Below are 21,652 nucleotides of genomic sequence, written 5' to 3' on the forward strand. Positions count from 1 at the left end.
AAATATCAATGTGAAGTTGCATAGGCTAAATGCCAAATGAGTGAGGTTAATAACAGAACTTAGGAGGAAGGTGTAGTCACCCAGGTACAGAGCAGTTGAAGAAATGTTCCCTTATGAAGTAAGACTTAAATTCTACTTTATACAAACGTACAGTGTACCCAGTGAGGATGACACTCTGGAAGAGAGACTTGTAAACACGTTTTTCCAGACATTGGAATGTGGTTCTTTGCCTTTTCACAAATTAGCATTTTTCAGAGAGTTTAAAAAATTTTATGTAGGTATGTCGTAATATAAAATCATATAATTATTCAAAAAATATATAAGCATAATTATTGTGGTGCATTTTCCTATGGGCTGAAATTTTGAACATTGTACACATTTGACTCATTTCGTTGTGAGAAAAATGTTCCTTGTTTGCATTATGATATAATTTTGTTGCAGCAAGTTGCACCCCAAGTGTTTGAATATAAGGTAGTGAGAGTTCCTTATGAAAATTAAACCTTAAAGCCAACACTTAATATATAAAGATATGAAACATTGCTTTAAGGGATCAAATGACTCCCAAACCTAATAAAGTTTATTAAAATCAATTTGAGTATTAACATTGCTAAAGAAAAACTTATTCTGGGGGAATAGCTAGCAGCCAATAGAGCATGGATAAAGAAAGTCACTGGGGCAAATGCTAACAGAGTCCATCAAGTCCAGCGCAGGGAACTGAGTGCTCAACCTATCTCACGCCTCTAATGACTTATGTGGGTACAGATGGGACATCTTGACTTTAAACGATCAAATATTCCAATCTTGTAACTAACCCGTCTAGGTTTGATGCTATGCTCACTAAAGGAACTTCTAATTACAGTTTGGCTTTCCAAGGTGATGCAATGAAGAGACAGTAGTACCTCAGCAGTCATACATTATTAATGAACAAATCTTGGTCAACAAACAAAATTGTATTTCTTAGGGTGCAAGTTTAAGAGAAATACTCATAACTTGACATATTCACTAAGGTAATGCCAATCTTTGAGGACTCTTGACAGATAGCTGGCCATTCTTTTTATTACTCACTTTACTTACATTCTCCAATAATGTTGTCTAGAACATGTGTGACTCTGAGACACATCATTGATTGCATATGACCTGATATCATGGCTGCTTAGTGTAAATAAACAAATCAAAATTGTGGGGTTGGGACAATAAATAATTTGAATTTAGAAATCAACCCTAAAAAACTCCACAAGGGTTCAGACCCAACTCCCATAAAACCTGGATGTACAGCTTATATATTTGCACTACTTTTATTTGTGTATAGGTTTCTTTTCCCCTAAACCTGCTTCAATTTGCCTAAGGCTAGAGACCCTATTTTACTTCTTGTAGGCCTCATAGTATTTAAGCAGCACACAGTAAAATGAATGAAATTCAGAAACTACAGCAGGTTGTTAAAAAAAGCTATAGAACCTTTCTGTTTTTGTGTATTCTTTTCTATAGAAAGGAATTTGTATTAGAAGGAAAAGGGGGAAAGAATAAGGTACCAAAAAAGGCTTAAATGGAAAAACATGAGGCATGACAAACTATTTGTATTTGTGCCTGTGGCCAGAATAGTTTAAATTCTTGTTTGATTTATGTCCTGTGAAAGAAGTATGTTTGATATGAGTTTGCCAGTTCACCTAATTAATTTAAAACAATTTAAAAATCTTCTTAACCCAATTTAAAACTTAGAAGGTAGCCATCAGTCAAGAGAAAATAAATTTGCAAACTTTTTCTTGGAAGAAATATTAACATTTCATTTTTTCAGTGTTTTATGCTTTTAATATAGGTAATTATTTTAGTTTAAAATTATTGTGGGATGTAGATGATATTGAGATAGATTATTTAAAAAATCCTAGTATGTCAATGCTGAGTAATTATTTACATCTCTGTGTCCTATAGTAAAAGTCCTCATGGCCGTTAGACTACATTTCGTCAATCCATTTAATTTTCCATGTATCTATATAATCAAAAAGATTGAATGCGAAATTGTAACTGAGCAAAAATATTTGTGTAAGTGAATGTGATGTAGCAATTACTTTTTGTCCTCAAAGTAATAATAGTAAGATGTCTGGACTTCAATAAAATGGAGACTGAATAAATATTATAACTTTCAAATACAGAGAAATTAAGATCCTAAGGTCAACTGAGTAGAGAAGATATTATTTTTCTTCCTTCCCTATCTCTGTGTTTCTGAAGTTTTCTGTCTTATGCCACAGACTGAAATCAATTTTTAGCACACCTACAATCAGTATTTATTTTGAATATTATTTACAGAGTGACTCTTGTTGATGTTTTGTTTATACCACTTAATTTGCTCTTAGATACCCAATAGTCATTGTTTTTGGAGGGAAAAAGAGAATAGTGTTGGTAATTTTAGAATTTCATTTTCTTGATGTTTTGTATCTAGTTTCATTTTCATCCTTTAGGAGGTATGATTTTGGAGGCAAGTCCTTCCTTGGCCATCTCCTCAATCTAAAATCCCAGTAATAATAGCTGTTAGCAATTTAATGGCTTCCTTGAAGACTTTTACCTACATGTTTAAAACCATTTATGTGTAACAAAACATTTATTTGTTAACTTTTAGATTTTTTCCACTATTTTGCTATTACATATTCTGTTGCCATAAACATCATTGCACTTATATCTCTGTGCTCTCATTTATTAGGATATTTTAATAAAATTTATTCCCAAGACTTAAATTTTTTATAATTACTATAATTCTTTTTATAGTCAGGCTTAAGGAACACTCATTAAATTTAAGAGCTTCTTCATAGGCTAATTCCAGCATTCTACCACCATAAGCTCTAAAAAGAATAAGAATTCAACAGAACATATATTTCGTGACAGCAAGTTCCATGGCTACATGACATTTATCATATTTCCCTTATTTGAGTCGTCTTTGAAACTGCTCTTCTATTTGCTGTAAGAGTACCGATTTTGAAACAACTATTTAAAACAGAAATGTGTACTTTAGTGGCTTGAAAAATGACAGTTGGACTTCATTCTTTCACCGATTTCATAAATGTTTTCGAGTACATATTAAGTTCATGGAACTGTATTAGGTGTGGTAAGAAAATGAGTTATACACACATTTTTTTTGTCTTAAGGAGCTTAATAATTGAGAATGAGAAAAAGGAAAGGCCATATATAGCTTTAAAAGAAAGTGCAACTCTTTCATAGAAGTTAGGGAGGAAAGCTGAGGATTAAAGAGCTGTATGAGAGAGAAGTAAGACCAAATGTGTGTGATCTGGGAAGTGTTCATGGAAGATATGTTTTGTTAAATTTTGATGGATAGATAGGATCTAGACCTATGGATCTGAGGGAGAAAGGCATGCATTCTAACAACATTAAATACTTATTATGTTCTACGTAGGCACTGTGGGAATTAAGCACTTTATATTTTCAACTCATCTAATCCTCAAGGAACACTATGTAGATAGGTACTGTTATTATCGCCACTCATTTATTGGGAAATAGGCCCATAGGAGTTTTGTAACTTGTAAAATGTCCAGCAGTTAATAAATGGCAGCACCAAGATTTCAACTAAGATGGTATGTCATGGTAAGAGAAGAGCTAAGGCCCCTAAAGTACAGCGTGATCATTGGGAATGGTGAGCGATTGGGTTTACGGTGGACCATCAGACAACTAAGTGAGAGCACTGTGGATAAAACTGGGTAGGTGTGTCACGCTCAGACCATGAAGGTCATCCAATGCTGGAATAGCACATCTGTAGAGAGTTTTTGACTAGGTAGCAACACAATAGTTTCAGGTAGGTTGAAAATTAGAAAGACAAAAAAAATTTGCTGGATTTGGTAAGTAGCTGGTCATTAATATATCAACCACATTTATTCAGTAGTTACTCTGTATTAGGATTGTGAAACAAATGCTGCCAAAATTGAGGAGAATGAGGGCAGAGAGATAGCTACTGAGTGTGTTAAGGAGAAAGTAACTGGTTGTCTTCCATTATGTACTTCCCCTCTACCTTTAGCTTATCAACTTTTACAATGATCCATTAATTCTTCTCTCCACTGAACCAATGGTAATAATGATAATACTAATAATAGTCATAATAAATATTATTTGTTGTACTTATATATTAGTAGACTGTGCTGATTGCCCTTTGTATATTCTCTTACTTAATCTTCAAAACAACTTATGAAAAGATAACATTATTACCTGTATTTTACAGATGAAACCGAGGTTAGGAGCTTAAGTAACTTGCTCAAGGGTTACTAATTGGTGAATCTAACATTTAATCAAAGATTGTCAGACTCCAAAGCCACTGTAGTATAGAAGTTGTGTTATGTCCTGATTTAAAAAAATATATATATATTCTGCTCAACAAAGCCTGGGGTTTCTATATTCCCATCCTCAGATCTTGAAAAGTCCCCTCTATCATTTATATACTTATGATTATTTCATAATCTTATTTTATACTGTTGTTTTTCCTTCACTTTTTCTTTTTCTTTTTTGATACTATAACAAGCCTCCATAACTAAATCTTTCTTGTAATGACAGTAGCAAATATTTATTCAGTGATTAGTCTGTGCCAGGCAATCCTTAACTGATTCCTGTGTATTAATTATATTTAATCCTTGCATCCACCCTACTAGAATTATCATCACTTTACATATGGAAACTGAGGCAGAGACAACATAGAGATCCCAAGGTCCTAGAATCAGGATTTAAACTCTGTAGTCTGCCTCTACAGTCTGTGCTTTTAACCACACCTCTGTGGGTCCTTTTGACAAATATGTGGGTTTTCAGGTAGTTATACTTTTTGTCTTTTTTTGTTGTTGTTAAAAAATCATATTTATTTATGTTTTTTATTTATATGACCCAATCTACATTAGAATTAAAAAGAGAAAACCTGTTTTCAGTTTTTCATAACCACCACTTTATATACAATTTTATTTTTATTTTTTTAATTAAATTTACTGTGGGTGACATTGATTAATAAATTTTATAGGTTTCAAGTGTACAATTCTATAATACATCATTTATATATTTGCAATGTGTGTTCACCACCCAGAATTAGTTCTCCTTCTATCACCATATGTTTGAGCCCCTTTCCCTTCCTCTACCACCTCTCCTCCCCCTCTGGTAACCACTAAACTGTTGTCTATGAGTTTTTGTTTGTCTTGTTTGCTTGTTCCTTTCAGTTTTATATTCCACTTATGAGTGACATCATATGGTTCTTGACTTTTTCTGTCTGACTTATTTCGCTTAACATGATATTCTTAAGATCTATCCATGTCAAAATTTCATTTAATAGTAGTTAAGTCTATCAGAAAAATACACTCATAAAGATAATTATTTTATTGGTATTTTTAAACAGTGAAACCTTTTAAAGATCAAGCACATTATACATTTATATTTATGTTTCCCCTCCCCATTTACTTAGGAATGAATGGTACTTGACGAGAATAAGTTTACACAAAAAATATTGTGTTTACACATAGTATAATCAGATTTATAATCATGTTGGTTTTAAATTAGTCTCCTTTGCCATCTTTTAATAGACACGTTATCTGTTCAAGAGATTGTTGCTTTGCTTACAATCCTGGGTATATTCCATAAGGAACAGTGCTATGTCTTTGTTAATAAGCATAGAAACAAGGCAAGTTTATTTTTTTCTAGGTTTTTTTTATTGTTAGAAAACTTGATAACTCTATTTTGTTTAATTATTTTTAATTTAAGCCTTTTTCTTAATATTTGCCCACTTTTCTTTATTTTCATATTTACTTATTAAGACTATTGTATATAAAGTCTGTGAGATGCATAATGTCTGGTTCTGGCAAAGATGTTTGTTAGGCTATTATTTACAATATTTTTTAAAAATTTATAATATTTAAAAATGGAAAAAAATGTTTAAGAAGAGGGGATTGGTTAAATAAAGGATGGTACCTCTCTCTATTTGATAGAATACCATTTAGCTATTAAACATTGTTATAGAAAATTCTTATTGATTTAGGGAAATGTTCATAATATAATACTTGGTAGAGATAAATAGTTCAATATAGTTATTAAGTATGTTTATTAGAAACTAGAAATAAAATATCAATAATGGTTATCTCTATACAATGAAATTCTATGAGTGATCCCTCCACCTTTCTGATCTTGTTTTATTCTAAGTTGTCTGTATAGATATGAAGTACTTTTGTAACTGGTGTAATTATCAAAAAACAAAATCAATGTTATCTAATGAATTGTTATATCTTTTATTTTCCTATATTGTGTGAGCAAATGCCATCTGTTAATAACTTGAGGAAAAAAAAAGACATGATACATTATTGAAGTTTGGTATTTAGACAGGTAAATGTATTTTTTTAATGTGCAAATACTTCATCTAAACAAAATTTAGTGTTGCAGCACCCCACAACATCTACACTATCAGGCGGAGTGAGTATTTATCATAATAATTAGGATTTCAATGGGAATGGTCAGTTTCCTGACCATCTATAAGGTTTTGTTTCCTGATGTGTTTACTGTATACTATATACACTTAGTGACCTATACCCTCAAGTTCAACGAATATTGCTTGTAAAAGTGAAAATAAGACAGTTTTTACCATCTCTCACATAAGAGAGGTACGTACTCAGCAGTGCTCTTAGTGCTTCCCATTGTCCTGCAGTTTGTAGTAATCAACTTAGATTACACCACAATCACTAGTTAGACAAATAATGACACAAAATCATGACAAAAATTCAATTTTTTTTATATAGCATTGAAGCTGGTGTGAGAGCTAATTTGCCTAAAACAGTCTGTATTGGTATCAGCACAATATAAATACTGTGAAAATAACCAATCATACACACATAAATGATATACAAGGCACATATAGAATTATTTTTAAAGTGGAATATTTTATGAAATTACAGCAGAAATATGAGTAAAACATTAGAAAGACTAAAAATTCAAGCATAATTTTTAAACACCTGAAAATTTCAGGTGTTTCAGGAAACACCTGAAAAAAAGGAATTGAACTATTAAAATGTTCTTCAGAAACTTTTTCCTAGTTTTATTAGAAAAACATGAACTCTGAAGGTATATATTTATAAGATGAGTCATATTAAGGACCATCTTTTAAAATTCAATATTTTTCTGTTTTTTTCAGTGTATATTTTAGACAGTTGAGGTTGTACTACATAGATATATTGGGATCTTGTTTTTCATTTCTATTCTATGATAATATACATTTTCCTTTATCATTAACGTCTTTCATTCGTAATATTCAGTGGTCACATGACATTCAGTTTTTGTTATATTACAATTTCATTAACCTTTCTCTCATTGTTACTATTTTTCCTCTTCTAATAATGTAATACCAAACACCTTTGTGCATAAACTAAACTGCATTATTCCTTCAGCCAGACTCTCCAAACTGGAAAATACTAGAAAAGACATACTTTTAAGGGTCTTAATATACTTTGCCAAAGTACTTTGAAAAGTTGAAATAATTTACACTTTTTAAAGCAGTAGTCTATAAAACAAAATGAATTACTTAGATTTTTAGAAATATTCTCTGAAATAAATTATCTTTAAATAAAAATACTTTCTGATAAAAATAGACTTCAATATAAAAAACTTTTTATGTTCATGGATATCTTTTCAAAGTATTTACTGTTTCTCAACCTAACAAAAATATAAGAAACAATATTAAAATGGAAGTCATTTTAATTACTGAATATAGAGTATATTATTACAAAGATGTAATTAAAAGACATAGTGATTTATATTGCGGAAAGCCATGAAACTAGGAGACAGGAATTCTGAATTCTGGCCTTGGTTCTACTAGTAAATGACCTTGTATAAGTCTCTTAACTTCTCTATATTTCAATTACCTCATCTATAAAATGACAATGGATCATAGTCCCTGAGATGAAAAACAAGAGCTAAGAATGTGATAATTATTATGATCCTTTATTATTTGGGCTGTTCTGATGTTCAGCAAATCATTAAACAGATTGTTACTTTTGATTTATACTTTTAATCCTTTTGGTATTTCCTCATTCAGACCAAGAGTTTCTTTTGCTATGTTTTGGCTGGTCTTCATTCTTTTTATCAAACCTTTGTTAGATAGACTTGTTAGGGAAAACATAGAGGCATTGTGCTTTTACTATTATGAGAATATCTTACTAACATGGCTATGAGTAGCATATTGTATGAATAAAAATAGATACCTAGTAGTTTTAATTGGTTAGCCCATAATAAATTATTATATAGGTAAAGTAATGGACTACAAATAGATAATTTTTCTCTTTAAGCTGGTTTTATTAACTAGAGGTAGAGAGATTAAGAGCTTCTTTGGAAGGCAGCTATGCTCAACATTATCACAAATACGAAGAGATTAAACAACATCCTACTAAAGAATGACTGCTTCAAAGAAGAAATAGAAGGAGATATCAAAAGATGCATAGAAACAAATGAGAATTAAAATACAACTTATCAAATTTTGGGGATGCAGCCAAAGTGGTATTAAAAGGGAAATTTATATCATTACAGGCCTATCTCAAGAAACAAGAAAAATCCCAAATATATTACTTTCTTAGAGTGAGTCATGAAGAACTAGAAAATTGAAATAGACTGATCAACAGCAAGGAATTTGAAATAACCATCAAAAACTTCCCAAAAAGCAAAAGTCCAGGACCAGATGGCTTCACCAGTGAATTCTACCAAACATTCAAACATGATTTAATACCTGTTCTTCTCAAACTTCTCAAAAAATTGAAGAGACAAACTTCTTAACTAATTTTATGAGACCAATATTATGCTGATTCCAAAATCTAATAAGGATAACACAAGAAAACTGAAGACCAATACATCTGCTGAATACAGATGCAAAAATCCTAGGCAAAATGCTAGCAAATCAAATAAAACCATACATTAAAAAGATTGTACGAGGTCAGACAATTAAGTTTGTGAACTCATCCTAGAAAAACTGCTACATACCTCATTGCTGAATATCACTACAGTCACCTTTGAAGTACTCCTCTTGGGAAACTATGCATTGATACCAGTGCCTAGTCCATGCTTCAGAGCAATTTTGGAACTCCTTTTCTGGAACGGCCATCAGAGCTGTTGTATTACCCTTGATGTCCTGAATGTCATCAAAATGTCTTCCTTTCAATATTTCCTTTATTTTTAGGTAAAGAAAGAAACCATTGGGGGCCAGATGAGGTGAGTAGGGAGGATCGTCCAATACAGTTATTTGTTTACTGGTTAAAAACTTCCTCAAAGACAGTGCCATGTGAGCTGGTGCATTGTCGTGATGCAAGAGCCATGAATTGTTGGCAAAAAGTTCAGGTTGTTTAACTTTTTCATGCAGACTTTTCAGCATTTCCAAATAGTAAACTTGTTTAACTGTTTCTCCAATTGGTACAAATTCATAATGAATAATACCTCTGATATAAAAAAAAGGTTAGCAACATTATTGCAACAAGTTCGCGAACTTAATTGTCAGACCTTCGTACATCATGCCCAAGTGGGGTTCATCTCAGAGTCACAAGGATGATTCAACATACACAAATCAATCAATGTGATACACCACATAAACAAAATAAAGTATAAAAATCATGTGATCATATCAATAAATACAGAAAAACATTTGACAAGATACAACATCCATTTGTGATTGAAATGCTTAATAAAATGGTATAGAAGGAAAGTACCTCAACATAATAAAGGCTGTATACAACAAACCCTCAGCTAATATCATACTTAGTGGTAAAAAAACTGAAAGCTTCTCCTCTAAGATCTGGAACAAGACAAGGATGCCCTCTCTCACTACTGTTATTCAACATAGTATCAGAAGTCCTATCCAGAGCAATCAGGCAAGAAAAAGTAAGTAAGTAAATAGATAAATAAAAGGCATCCAAATTGGGAATGAAGTCAAATTGTCAGTTTTTGCAGATGATGTCATTCTTTGTAAAGAAAACCCTAAAAGACTCCACCATAAAACTATTAGAAACAATAAACAGATACAGTAAAGTTTCAGGATACAAAATCAATGTACAAAAATTCATTGCATTCCTATCTACTAATAATTAAATTTCAGAAAAAGAATTGAAAAACAAACACGAACAAACAAAAATTCCTTTTGCAATTGCAACCAAAAGAATAAAATGCCTAGGAGTAAACTTAACAATGATATGAAGGGCCTATACACTGAAAACTATAAGTTATTATTAAAAGAAATTGAAGAAGACACAAAGAAATGGAGAGATATTCCATGTTCATGGATTGAAAGACTCAACATAGTTAAAATGGCCATATTTCTCAACGCAATACACAGATTTAATGCAGTCCTCATCAAAATCCCAATGGCATGTTTTTGAGAAATAGAAGGAAAAATCATCAGATTTGTATAGAATCACAAAAGATCCTGAAATAACCAAAGCACTCCTGAGAAAAAAGGACAAGGCCATAGGTATTGCACTCCCTGACTTCAATTTATACTACAAAGCAACAATAATCAAAATGACATGATATTGGCAGAAAAATGGACATACAGACCAATGGAACAGAATTGAGAAAATAGAAATAAACCCACATGGATATATAGACAAATATTTTTGGACAAAGGAGCCAAAAGCATACAATGGAGAAAAGAAAGCCTCTTCAATAAATAGAAAGCTATGTGTAAAAGAAACTAGACTGTTATCTGTCACCATACACCAGAGTTAACTCAAAATGGATTAAAGACCTAAAACAATAAATTGCATAGAAGAAAACATGGGTACTAAACTTGTGGACCTTCGTCTTAGAGAGAATTTTATGAATTTGACCTCAAAGGCAAGGGAAGTAAAAGCTAAAGTATAATAAATGAATGGGACTATATCAAACCAAAATGCTTCTGCACAGCAAAAGAAAGTCAACAAGACAAAGAGGCAACCAACCAAATAGGGGAAGATATTTGCAAACAACATCTCTGATAAGGGGCTAATATCTAAAGTATATGAAGAACTTATACAACAGAACAACAACAAAACAAACAGTCCAATTAAAAAATGGGCGGAGTCCTTGAACAGATACTTCTCTCAAGAAGACATACAAACGGTCAACAGATACATGAAAAGATGCTTAACTTCACTAGCTATTAGGGAAATGCAAATCAAAACCACCAAATACCACCTCACACCTGTTAGAATGGCTATCATCAAAAAGACAAGTCTTGGAGAGGTTGTGGAGAAAAAGGAACCCTCATACACTGCTGGTGGGAGTATAAATTGGTACAGCCACTGTGGAAAACAGTATGGAGGTTCCTCAAAAAATTAAGAATAGAGTTACCATACAATGTAGCAATCCCTCTTCTGGGTGTCTACCTAAAAACCTGAAAATATTTATCTCTAAAGATATATGTACCCCTATGTTTCAAGAATGGAATATTACTAATTCATAAGAAAATATGAAATACTGCTATTTACAACAACATGGATGAATCTTGAGATTATAATGCTAAGTGAAATAAGTTGATAGAAAAGGTCGAGAACCTTATGATTTCACTCATACGTGGGATATAAAACTGAAAACAACAGACGAACAAGACAAACAAGCAAAAACTCATAAACATAGACAACAGTTTAGTGGTTGCCAGAGGGTAAGGAGGGAGTGTGTGGTAGATGAGGGTAATGGGGGTCAAATATATGATGACAGAGAGATTTGACTTTGGGTGGTGAACACACAATGCGATATATAGATGATGTATTATATAATGGTATATTCGAAACCTCTGTAACTTTAACCAATGTCATCCTAATAAATTTAATAAAAATATTTAGTGAGTAGATGAATTCACAAATACAGAATCCATGAATAATAAGATTGACTGTATCATTCTCTTGTTGATAGATATTTGTTTTGTGTCAGTTGCTATAATGAATTAAAGTGCTATGAATATTCTAAGGGGAAAAAAAGCTGCTTTGTACTCTTGGTTTCATATTTTTATTGCAAAGATCAATCAAATGTGTTGGCAAGAAAACACTGAAGAAATTTAAATTATATATACTAATTAATAATGTCCAGAGACTGATTAAAACAAAGTTTATTTTCATGTTATGACAAAATATATGAAAGAAATGTTCAAATTTTCTGTTTATTTCCCATTTATTTATTCATTTATAATAATTTTGTTAAAGTTATGCACATTATGAGAGGAAAAGAAGGAATATAAGATGAGTCTTCTCACAATTTTCTGGCTATTTTATAAAAACTAAACATATGCACATGGAAAGTATAAATAACAATACAAGTGAGCATGTGATGAATGTATATTGATTGTCAAAATGAAATCTGTGTAAAATAGGAGGTTGGGAATCAGTCTTGGCATTTCTCTGTCCCTCATTTCTCACATTTAATCCCTAAATTCTATCCCTTTTAATTAAAAAGCATATCTGGAATCTATTGATTTGGTTCAGCTCATCATTATCCCCTGCCCAAAATTATATAACTTGTCTCTCTCCCTCCAGTTTTGTTTTACTCAGTTGACTCTCCACGGTAGCCAGGAAACTGATTGTGTTGATGGCTTCTCATTTCTCTAAGGATAAACCTCAAACTCTTTAAACGGCCTTGGAGGCTTCCTGTGATTGGAATTTGTCTTACCCTTCTAGCCTCATCTCTCCCTGGTCTTCCTCGCACTTTGGGGTCTAATCATGCTGTATTTATCATTCCTCGAATGTGACCTGCCCAGAATCTTCTCCACTTTAACAGTACTTACTTGGGGAGATCCTTTCTGACTTCTCGATTAGGGTCAGGTGCCCTGTTAATGCTCTCATATGTCTATTGATTCTTCTGTGATAACAAAGTATACTTGCTTAATCATCTGCTTTTGTAATGGCACATTTTGTGTTGTCATGGAGTCTACAGCACCTACACAGTATCTGACACATAGAAGATGTTTTTTATACATGAATATATTAATAGAAAGGGAGATGATATAGTTTAGGAGGGCCTTATTGAGAAGCTAGGTCTTCAAGAATAAGTACCTATTTTGATTACAACAAGAGAATAAATACTGCATAGATAAGTCATATTTCTGTACATATGATTTTTTATCCAGATGTGTCATTGTATACATATAGCCAAAATACTGAACCCTTTGCCTGAACTTGTACAGTTAGAGGCAGTAATTTCTCTAAGGGGATAGTGTGGATCAGGCTATTAAAGAAGCCCAATTTCTTTACTTTTTACAAATAAAAATTGTATACTTTTAAGGTGTAATAACTTTTCCCCCTAGATTTATTGAGATACAATGACATATCATTGTGTAAATTTAAAGTGTACATGCGTTGATTCAATACTTACATATTTGGTACATTTATACGTAGCAAAATATTTACTGCCATAGTGCAGTTTCTAATATAACACAGTCTCTCATAAACTATAGTCACTATACTGTACATTAGGTCCCCAGAACTTATTCATCTTAACTGGAACTTTATGCTCTTTGACCAACGTCTCCCCTTTCTCCCACCTTCCCAGTCTCTTAAGGAAGCCCAATCTTTTGACTCATTTTTATTAATCTTTGTGATAATACATATTATGTTCATCAAATGTTGTGAGTGGGAGAAGGGAAATTATACTGATTTATTATTAGTCTACATCTACCTAAAATATTTTCTGTATACCACTTTAGTTATCATTAAATTTCATTTTGTTTATTTCACAGGTATATACAGTGTTCATAGGTATATAAATAAAGTATTCATTCATTAATTAGGCTATCCCTAATGTGAAAGCTGTTTTAGGATAGTATGTTGTACTTGATGTTCTAATTCAGTTGAATTGATTATAGTTTTAGTTCATTTTTTGTTTTATTTCTAAAACACAATCTTTTGTGACATGTTAAAAAGAAAGTATTTTCATATGTAATTTTAGGGGTTATTGGTCCTCTATTATCAGACTACTTTATCAGTCTTAAATTTTTCTGATTCTGTTATGATGTGGTAAAAGAAAGCATTATAAGAACTTTGATGAACACAAATAAGACACACTGAGAAATCACAATAATAATGTCAATAACTTACATAGGTTTCATTCCTAGACTTACCATACTTTTTTGGAATTTGATACTAGCACATTGCCTTTTGCGTGTTAAACTCTGTAGAAGATATTAAATAAAAATATAAAAGGTATTTTGATTTGAAGCATGTTGGTCTGAAGATATGAAATAAAAGTAAAGTTCCTGAGAATTAAAAGTGAATATGTATTTACCTATTTATCTACCTACTGTTGTATACATTTATCAAAGATTGCCAGAATAAAAATTCTTCAGTTTTAGGGACTTCTAATTTTAATGAGTTGGATGAGTGATGATACATGTGGTTTGGGGGGAAGATTCCTTTAAAAGAGAGTACAATTTTTCTTGTTAAATTATTGTACTAAAGCTCAGTCATGTCTGGAGAAAACTGCTTGATAATTAAGAATTGCAATTTTAACATGATATTTGCGACAGACACATCAGATATTTAATTAAATAGAACATTGCTTATTTTCAAAGTTCTGACAAAGAAGAAAATCAAAGTCTCCTTGGCAAGTGAAATCTTTATAGTAGCAGAAGTCGGAAACCTGAAGGATGTGGCTCATTCTCTGCTGATGCAGAATTGCTCTAAGCAGTAAGCCTACCGTTTTCAGAGAGCATTAGCAGCTTCAGCAAATACAACTGTGTCATCCTCCCTTAATACGGGGTGTTTGTAACTGCAAAAGGGAGACCACAATCAGTAGATGAGATTTGATATCTTCACGATGGCTTAAAAAGATACGGACAGATCTGCTGTTTGATGTTTTCTTCACTAGCCCTGAAGATGCTGAAACATAGAGATAGCTGTGATTATCTTTCGTAAGACAGGAAATGCAATCTTTAGGGGTTTCTGGAAATATAAAGGTCATGCAGTCTGGAACCTGTGAGCCTTTTCAATCTCTAAGTCATCAGGTATGACTTCATGAATTATACTGAAGCTATTAGATTGTTGAGTTATTGCTTTTTCTAACTCTTAGTCATTTGGAATATATTAATCCATGTAACTGTTTATTATGAAAATTTCCTTAGGCTATATGAAAAAGTAATATTTATAGCAATACACCAGTTGAGCTATGAATTTTAGAAGTGTGTGTGTATGTGTGTGTGTGTGTGTGTGTGTGTGTGTATGAGTGTGTGTATATTATTGAATTTGTGTTTACTTTAGCTTTTATGGAAGAATAAGGAAAAGATTCTTTGTATGTGATTAAAAGCAAGGTTTGGGGGCTCTACAGATTTTTATAGATTAAGCCTGAATATAATCAAACTGCATCATTTATTTCCAATGATAAAAATAACATACATTGTTCAAACTGATAAGGATACTTCATATGTAATGTTTATATATAATGACATATTAGAAATGTTTTCTAATATGCTGCTTATATATAATGACATATTTGAAATGTTTTCTCTGGCATTCCCTAAGCACAGAAATAGATATTGCTTCCATTGTAGTGTGCCAGCACACAGCAACACAAGTGTGATGAATAGTCATGTTTATTAGTAGCTGAGCTATAAGCTAATTTCCTGAAATTTGTATTTCAGTATCTGAACTGTCTAAACGACATTGGTTTTAATACTGTCTCAGATCTATTGAAATAATGATGCTTTTGTTCCATTTATTGTAGGTATTTGCTAAGGCATTGCTTATAGATGAAAGCAGACTATAATTTTTGTTTCAAAGAAAACTTGTGACATTTAAGCTTGTTTAAGGTTTTTGACCCAGAGATATTCTGCATTTGCTAACTTTCATTTTCAAAATTAAAAGACTTGGTTACATTTGAACACATTAACTACAAAGAGTAAAGAATCATCACAGCAAAACATTTGGACTTATATATCCATTTTATCCTGAACCTCTTTTATTTTAAACTATTTTTACCTCAAGTTGTAGTGTATTTAACTGTGGTTTGTTGTAGCATACCCTCAGAATTACATGCTTGGGTCATTACAAATTGTACCTGCATTTGACAAGCAGATTATGAAGGAAATATATATTTTTATTATATGTATTTTCTCTTTAATTTTAGAGAACTTGGCAGATATTCCAAATAAAAATGAGCAAAAAGAGATAAAATGTTGTAGCATTTCTCAACAGAAAGATAGTTTTGTCTTCATGACTCTATAGCATGATATGATTTATTACTTCATCAGGGTGAAATGATACAGTATTAAAAATGAATACATTTATCAAACGACTGAAGTGGAAGTCAGGAACCGTGATTTAATTCAATTCGTCTTTTTAATTAAAAACACATTGAAAAAATTATACCAAGTGATATTGGCTATAATTTATATGTTTTCAGGCTACTTAGCCAGCTTTTATTCTTATTAGTAGGGAAGATTGCCAAATTTTTAAGCTTGATTTGTTTTGGAATGATTTGAATATACCTTTTAGTTGCTACAAAACCTGTTTAATCTGTTAGAATTTATTTTCAGTATTTGCATGTATTAGTCACTATGAGTACATTCTGTTTCTTGGCATTGTTTTGGGATTCCTCTAAGTATTGGTTTCACAGCATTCTGCTGTTTTTCACTGTATTTATAACCTTTCAAAAGAACCAAACCATAAAGATTTTTTAGTTACTTTCCTTTAATGACACTCCAATGAGGATATATCTCAAAAGTTTTGTAAGGTGGAAAAAAAATTGTCTTGGACTTGTTATTTCTTTTACTAATAGGAAAGGTTTCTCTTTGTAACTGTGCCCAAATACATTACATTAAAAAGTAAAGACTGGTTAGAACGTCATGGACATTTAGGTGTAATGTCAACCATTTTCTCCTGTGCAGCAAGATGATCTTGACCTTTTGAATGGTGAAATTGATTGTAAATCTGCCCAGTAATAACTGGTCATCTTCTTTTTACAATGGTTGCCTCTGTATCATTTTATACATGCATTTCATTACACATCATAATGGTTTCCATAGGTAAACTGTCTATAAGCAACAATTTGAGTAACTTTCAATTCAAGAAATATATGTGAAAATTGATCATTTGTACAGTATGGTATTTGGTATTGTGAGGAACACAGAAAAGAAAATGTTTCCTGTTTTCAAGGAGATTATGAGAAAATGTACACGAGCTATGCTCACATTTTGAATTGATTTTTCAAAGGTGGGATGCTACAGTCAGTTTTAATTTAATTTATAAACTTATTAATCTTAGAATTAGTTACTGATAACTCTTTTTTTTCATCCATATAGATTTCTTGGTATTAGAGAAATAAAAGATTGGATCAAAAGATAATCAAGTGTTTTATAATTTTGAAAACTGTATTAAATTCTTTTATAACACATAATTTGTTTTAATAACCTTGTATGTTTTATAAGCCATAGTTGTTAATTTATTTTGAGAGAAAAGGTGGCTCGAACTCATTGGCAGGAGGCAGAAGCAGGGACCCCAAGAATCAGCTCGAAACAGGGGTGTGACCAATCCAGTCTAACTCAGGCTCGGCATAGTTAATTATGCATTATGGAAGGGGATTTTTGACTTCCCAGAGATTAAACCTTGGAAATAAAGAGCAACACGTTTGGGAGTGTTTGATGCTAACTAGGTCATTTGCAGAGTCCTTTTTATACAATGGGGTGGAGGGATAGGATTCACGTCAGGCCCGGAGAAAGGGGCCTGGGAAGAACTCAGATGGAAGTAGCCCTAGTCAGCTGGCTGGTAGACATCCAGGCACAACTCTGTACTGTTTCGTACCCGCGTGCTGGCTGAAAGTAGCGGGGAGGTGGGTAGAGTATATGCAAAACACTTGTTTCCCCAGAACCCTAAACTGGGGCATGCTGCCCAAATAGTACCGCCAAAGTGCCTATTTTCTTGTATTAGAGCTTTGCAAATTGCTTTGCAAATTCTCCTGGTTTGTATAGCATGGTGTTAAGCATCCATTCACTGGGTTCACACTTGTATATACCACTTATCGGTTGTATGACCTCGGACAAGTTACTTCTCCTTGCTGGGTAACAATTTCCTCATTTGTAAATACAAGGATGGTAATGGCACCTACCTCAAAGAGTTGTTGTGAAGATCAAGTGAGTTAATATATATAAGGCACTTGTAAGAGTACCTGGTCTATACCAAGCACATTAATGCCAACATTACTTGTTGATGGACATTATTATATACATTCTAAGAGCTAGAATGGGCTGTTGGCAAGTGGTGGTAATGGTAATCATGCAGTTTCGTTTTGTTCCTGTTCCCTCTCCCTAATTCTCCTTATCAAATAAGAATTCAGTCAAAAACATATGGAACACTGAAATAAAGATGGTTATAAAAAATGCAAGCAAAGACATGCTACTTTTAATTAAATTCTAATATCTACTGACTATAAGAATTGTGACTTGATGAAAACTTTTGTATTTGAAGTTTTTTTGCATCTGCTTGCTACCGTGTTTTCCCAAAAATAAGACCTGGCTGGACCATCAGCTCTAATGCGTCTTTTGGAGCAAAAAATAATATAAGACCTGGTATTATGTTATTTATATTGTATTATATTACATTACATTATATTATATTACTATTATAGAATATTATACCGGGTCTTGCACAAGACCCAGTATAATATTCTATAATAGTAATATAATATAATGTAATGTAATATAATATAATACTGGGTATAATATAATATAATATAGTAGAATAGAATAGAATAGAACATCAAGTCTTATATTAAAATAAGACCAGGTCTTATATTGATTTTTGTTCCAAAAGACGCATTAGAGCTGATGGTCTGTCTAGGTCTTATTTTTGGGGAAACATGGTAGGCTGATTGAACCTTTATTAGGATTTTATGTGCATAGGTACTTTGCTTTCCTATATTTTACCAACTATATTTATGACAAAAAGATTACTGGGCCTTTGGACAAATTTAGCAGCAATGTTGGATCATTATTAGTTATACTTGAAGATTGAAAATAAGGAGTAAATATCAAAGTTTAAAGAAAATAATAAAGAAGTTATATAGCTTAGATTTCATGATTTGGGTTTTTTTCTTTCTTTTCTTTTTTTTTTTTTTTTTTTTTTCAATTTGATTTATTTTTTAAATCATGAAAAATATCCAGGACCAAAAGCTTCATTCCAAGTTAAATACAACTTGTTTTAGTAATTTTATTTTTTAATGAATATTTTTATTCTAGATGAAAGAATAAGATGAAATATGTTATGAATGCAATACTGTATGTGAATAGAACATTCAAGTTTTTATTTGATAAAGTATAATATTTTGAATTGCTGTGTTTATTTAATGTAAAAAAAATAAAGCGTTTATTTAATCTATTTGCTTAAAAATTGTGAAGACGTATAAATGAGTAATCTGATATTTGGAGGAAATCTAAATGCTTAAGTATTACATTTTGTGCCATCTTTGCATTTTAGTTATCGTTTCTTGAGCAATTTGGTCAATGTGCAGCTATTTCTCCAACATTGATGCAGGGTCAAACGTCAGCATATGCAGTTTGTTTAAACAGACAAACAAACATAGAAAACCCTACAGTGTTCTGCTAAGCACAGCACTGGGCAAGGATGTAAAGACCAATGGGTCCTCTTCCTTCAGGAAGTCACAGGTAGTGAGTCACAAATCTTACACACAAGTCACTATAACAGAATGTGGAAAGTAGTGAGTGCCATAGAGATTCAAAAGCGAGAGGAAAGGAGCACAAATTATTCTTCTGTGAGTCAATGGGCAGAATATTTCAAGCTGAGTGGGGAGAGGAGAGGAGAAGCTAGGTGGGGAGTTAGGGAAGTATGGAAGCATTTGAGGTAGACCTTGAAGACTGGCCAAGAAAGGAAAAAGGTCATTTCAGGCAGAGGAAGCAACATGCACAAAGTTAGGGAGGCAGAAAGCAAATAAGACGTTGGAGTTTTATGAAATAGTTCATTTTTGGCTATCGCCTGGTGCGGTAATTTAGATTATCCCAGGAAAGGTTTGTTGGGACCAGATAGTGGAGAGTCTTAAATGTTAGATTATGATTTCTAACCTACAACATTTCTGTGTTGATCTACTTATTCTTGGGAGAAAATAAAATGAAAAACAAAAGAGCAGTACCTATATTTTACAGTCATTTTCAGAGCTCCAACCCTCCTGAGACTTTGGAAATGAAAATTAAATTCCTGAGTAGATTTAGTAGTTAGTAAACAAGGTAGGGGGTAGAAGCAAAATGAAGGATTTTAATAAAATTCTCTCTCAAAATTGCACGTGAGAGCATTTCTCAGTCTATCCGCAACCACTCAGAAGGCCTAGATTTCAGATCCTAAGAGACCTCCTGCATGTCCCTGATGTAAACTCTATTTTATTGGTAGGTAATCTGATTTAGCTTTGGCTTTATTTTTGACATTTCCTAGACCAAGGACAATCCAGAGGGATCATTTTAATACAATGAATATGCATGTTACTATGGTGAATATTTGGATAATAAGGACTTTGTCTTAGGGAAAATTGAAAATAGAAATTGCTATTTATAATCATGGAAGTCACAGGAGTATTTTAGCTTTGATCTTTGTTCATTTAGAAATGATAAAGTAAATTGTCATTGTTAATACTTTTAATATGACCTTTAAATCTACTCCATACACCAGAAGCATTTCAGTGTTGCCTGAGGTTAGTTAAAAAGCTGGGAGACATCCAAGAGCAGATTTCCTTTAGATGTGACAGCTGGGATGTGACTTTTGTTACTAGGTCCAGAAAGATGATATTTGTACATAGGAATTGTACAAAAATTGGAATTTAATACTCCCATTTAGTACATTATCCATATAAAGTATGTCAGAATTAAAATGTATGGAATTCCACAAGTATGAGTAAAAATAAAATCAGACACACTTGTTCTTCTGGCTCTATATTTAGAGTAATAGCAGACCTATATAATAGAGAATACTCTGTTTCTTCCTGTAGAAGTCTGCCTTATTAAAAAACAGCGTTTTCTAGAAGTTCTTGTAAGGTCATTCTTATTAATCCTTGTGACTTCACATTGCCTGGGAAAGAGCCTTGCATGCGAGTGTATGGTAGGAACCTCACAAATTTTCAGTACATGTTTGGAATCACAGAGTCATTCCTGGGAGAAACCTTGGAGATCACTGGGCTGTGGGTTGTTTTAGTACTTTCAAACATTTAAATATTTTTTCTTTAAAAAGCAGATAGAAGACTTTAGTGAAATGATCCTTTCTCCCCTAAGCCTTTTAAAAAAATGAGAATACAGGAATATAGATAAGAATAATTAAAAAAGATAACTGAATATTCCTTTTTCAAGCTCCTTGTTCCAAAAGGCAACACAGCCTGGTTTCAATGAAGTGCATTGTAAAATATGCTGCATATAAATGTATACCATATATTCCTATCCTTTTTCCCCCAAATTTTAATCAATCTAATAAAAATTTATTGAGTCTATTGAATAATATGGAGGCAGGCAGTATAGCATAGTAGTTAAAAGCTAGAGTTCTAGAGCTGGATGCTCTTGGATCCCATATCTCCTGCTTTACTGACGTTATTTATTCAAGAAATGTTACCTAATATCTCTTGCATCAGTATTGTCGTCTATATGAGGTCTGACAATTAAGTTCGTGAGCTTGTTGCAATGATGTTGCTAAACTTTTTTGATATCAGAGAGATTATT

At 32.3% G+C, this 21,652-nt stretch overlaps 1 protein-coding gene across 16 annotated transcripts in view; it reads left to right on the top strand.

The window, feature by feature from the left end:
- The window catches only part of SLC4A10 (solute carrier family 4 member 10), a 256,810-nt gene that overhangs the window by 53,824 nt on the left and 181,334 nt on the right, over nt 1-21,652 (top strand). For 3 of the 16 annotated variants that reach the window (XM_019727286.3, XM_019727280.3, XM_019727282.3), the window contains exon 1: nt 14,759-14,956. The exons of 6 other annotated variants lie outside the window; for them this stretch is intronic. In XM_019727286.3, the coding sequence (XP_019582845.2) occupies nt 14,876-14,956 (81 nt within the window). In that variant the 5' untranslated portion in view covers nt 14,759-14,875. Of the gene's footprint in view, nt 1-14,755; nt 14,957-21,652 lie in introns of those variants that run through there. 7 more of the 16 variants (XM_074337107.2, XM_074337113.2, XM_019727290.3 and 4 more) reach the window with 5 other exon arrangements.

This window comes from Rhinolophus sinicus, chromosome 17, assembly GCF_057876585.1.
Source record: "Rhinolophus sinicus isolate RSI-liver-muscle chromosome 17, RSI-T2T, whole genome shotgun sequence".
Taxonomy (NCBI): Eukaryota; Metazoa; Chordata; class Mammalia; order Chiroptera; family Rhinolophidae; genus Rhinolophus; species Rhinolophus sinicus.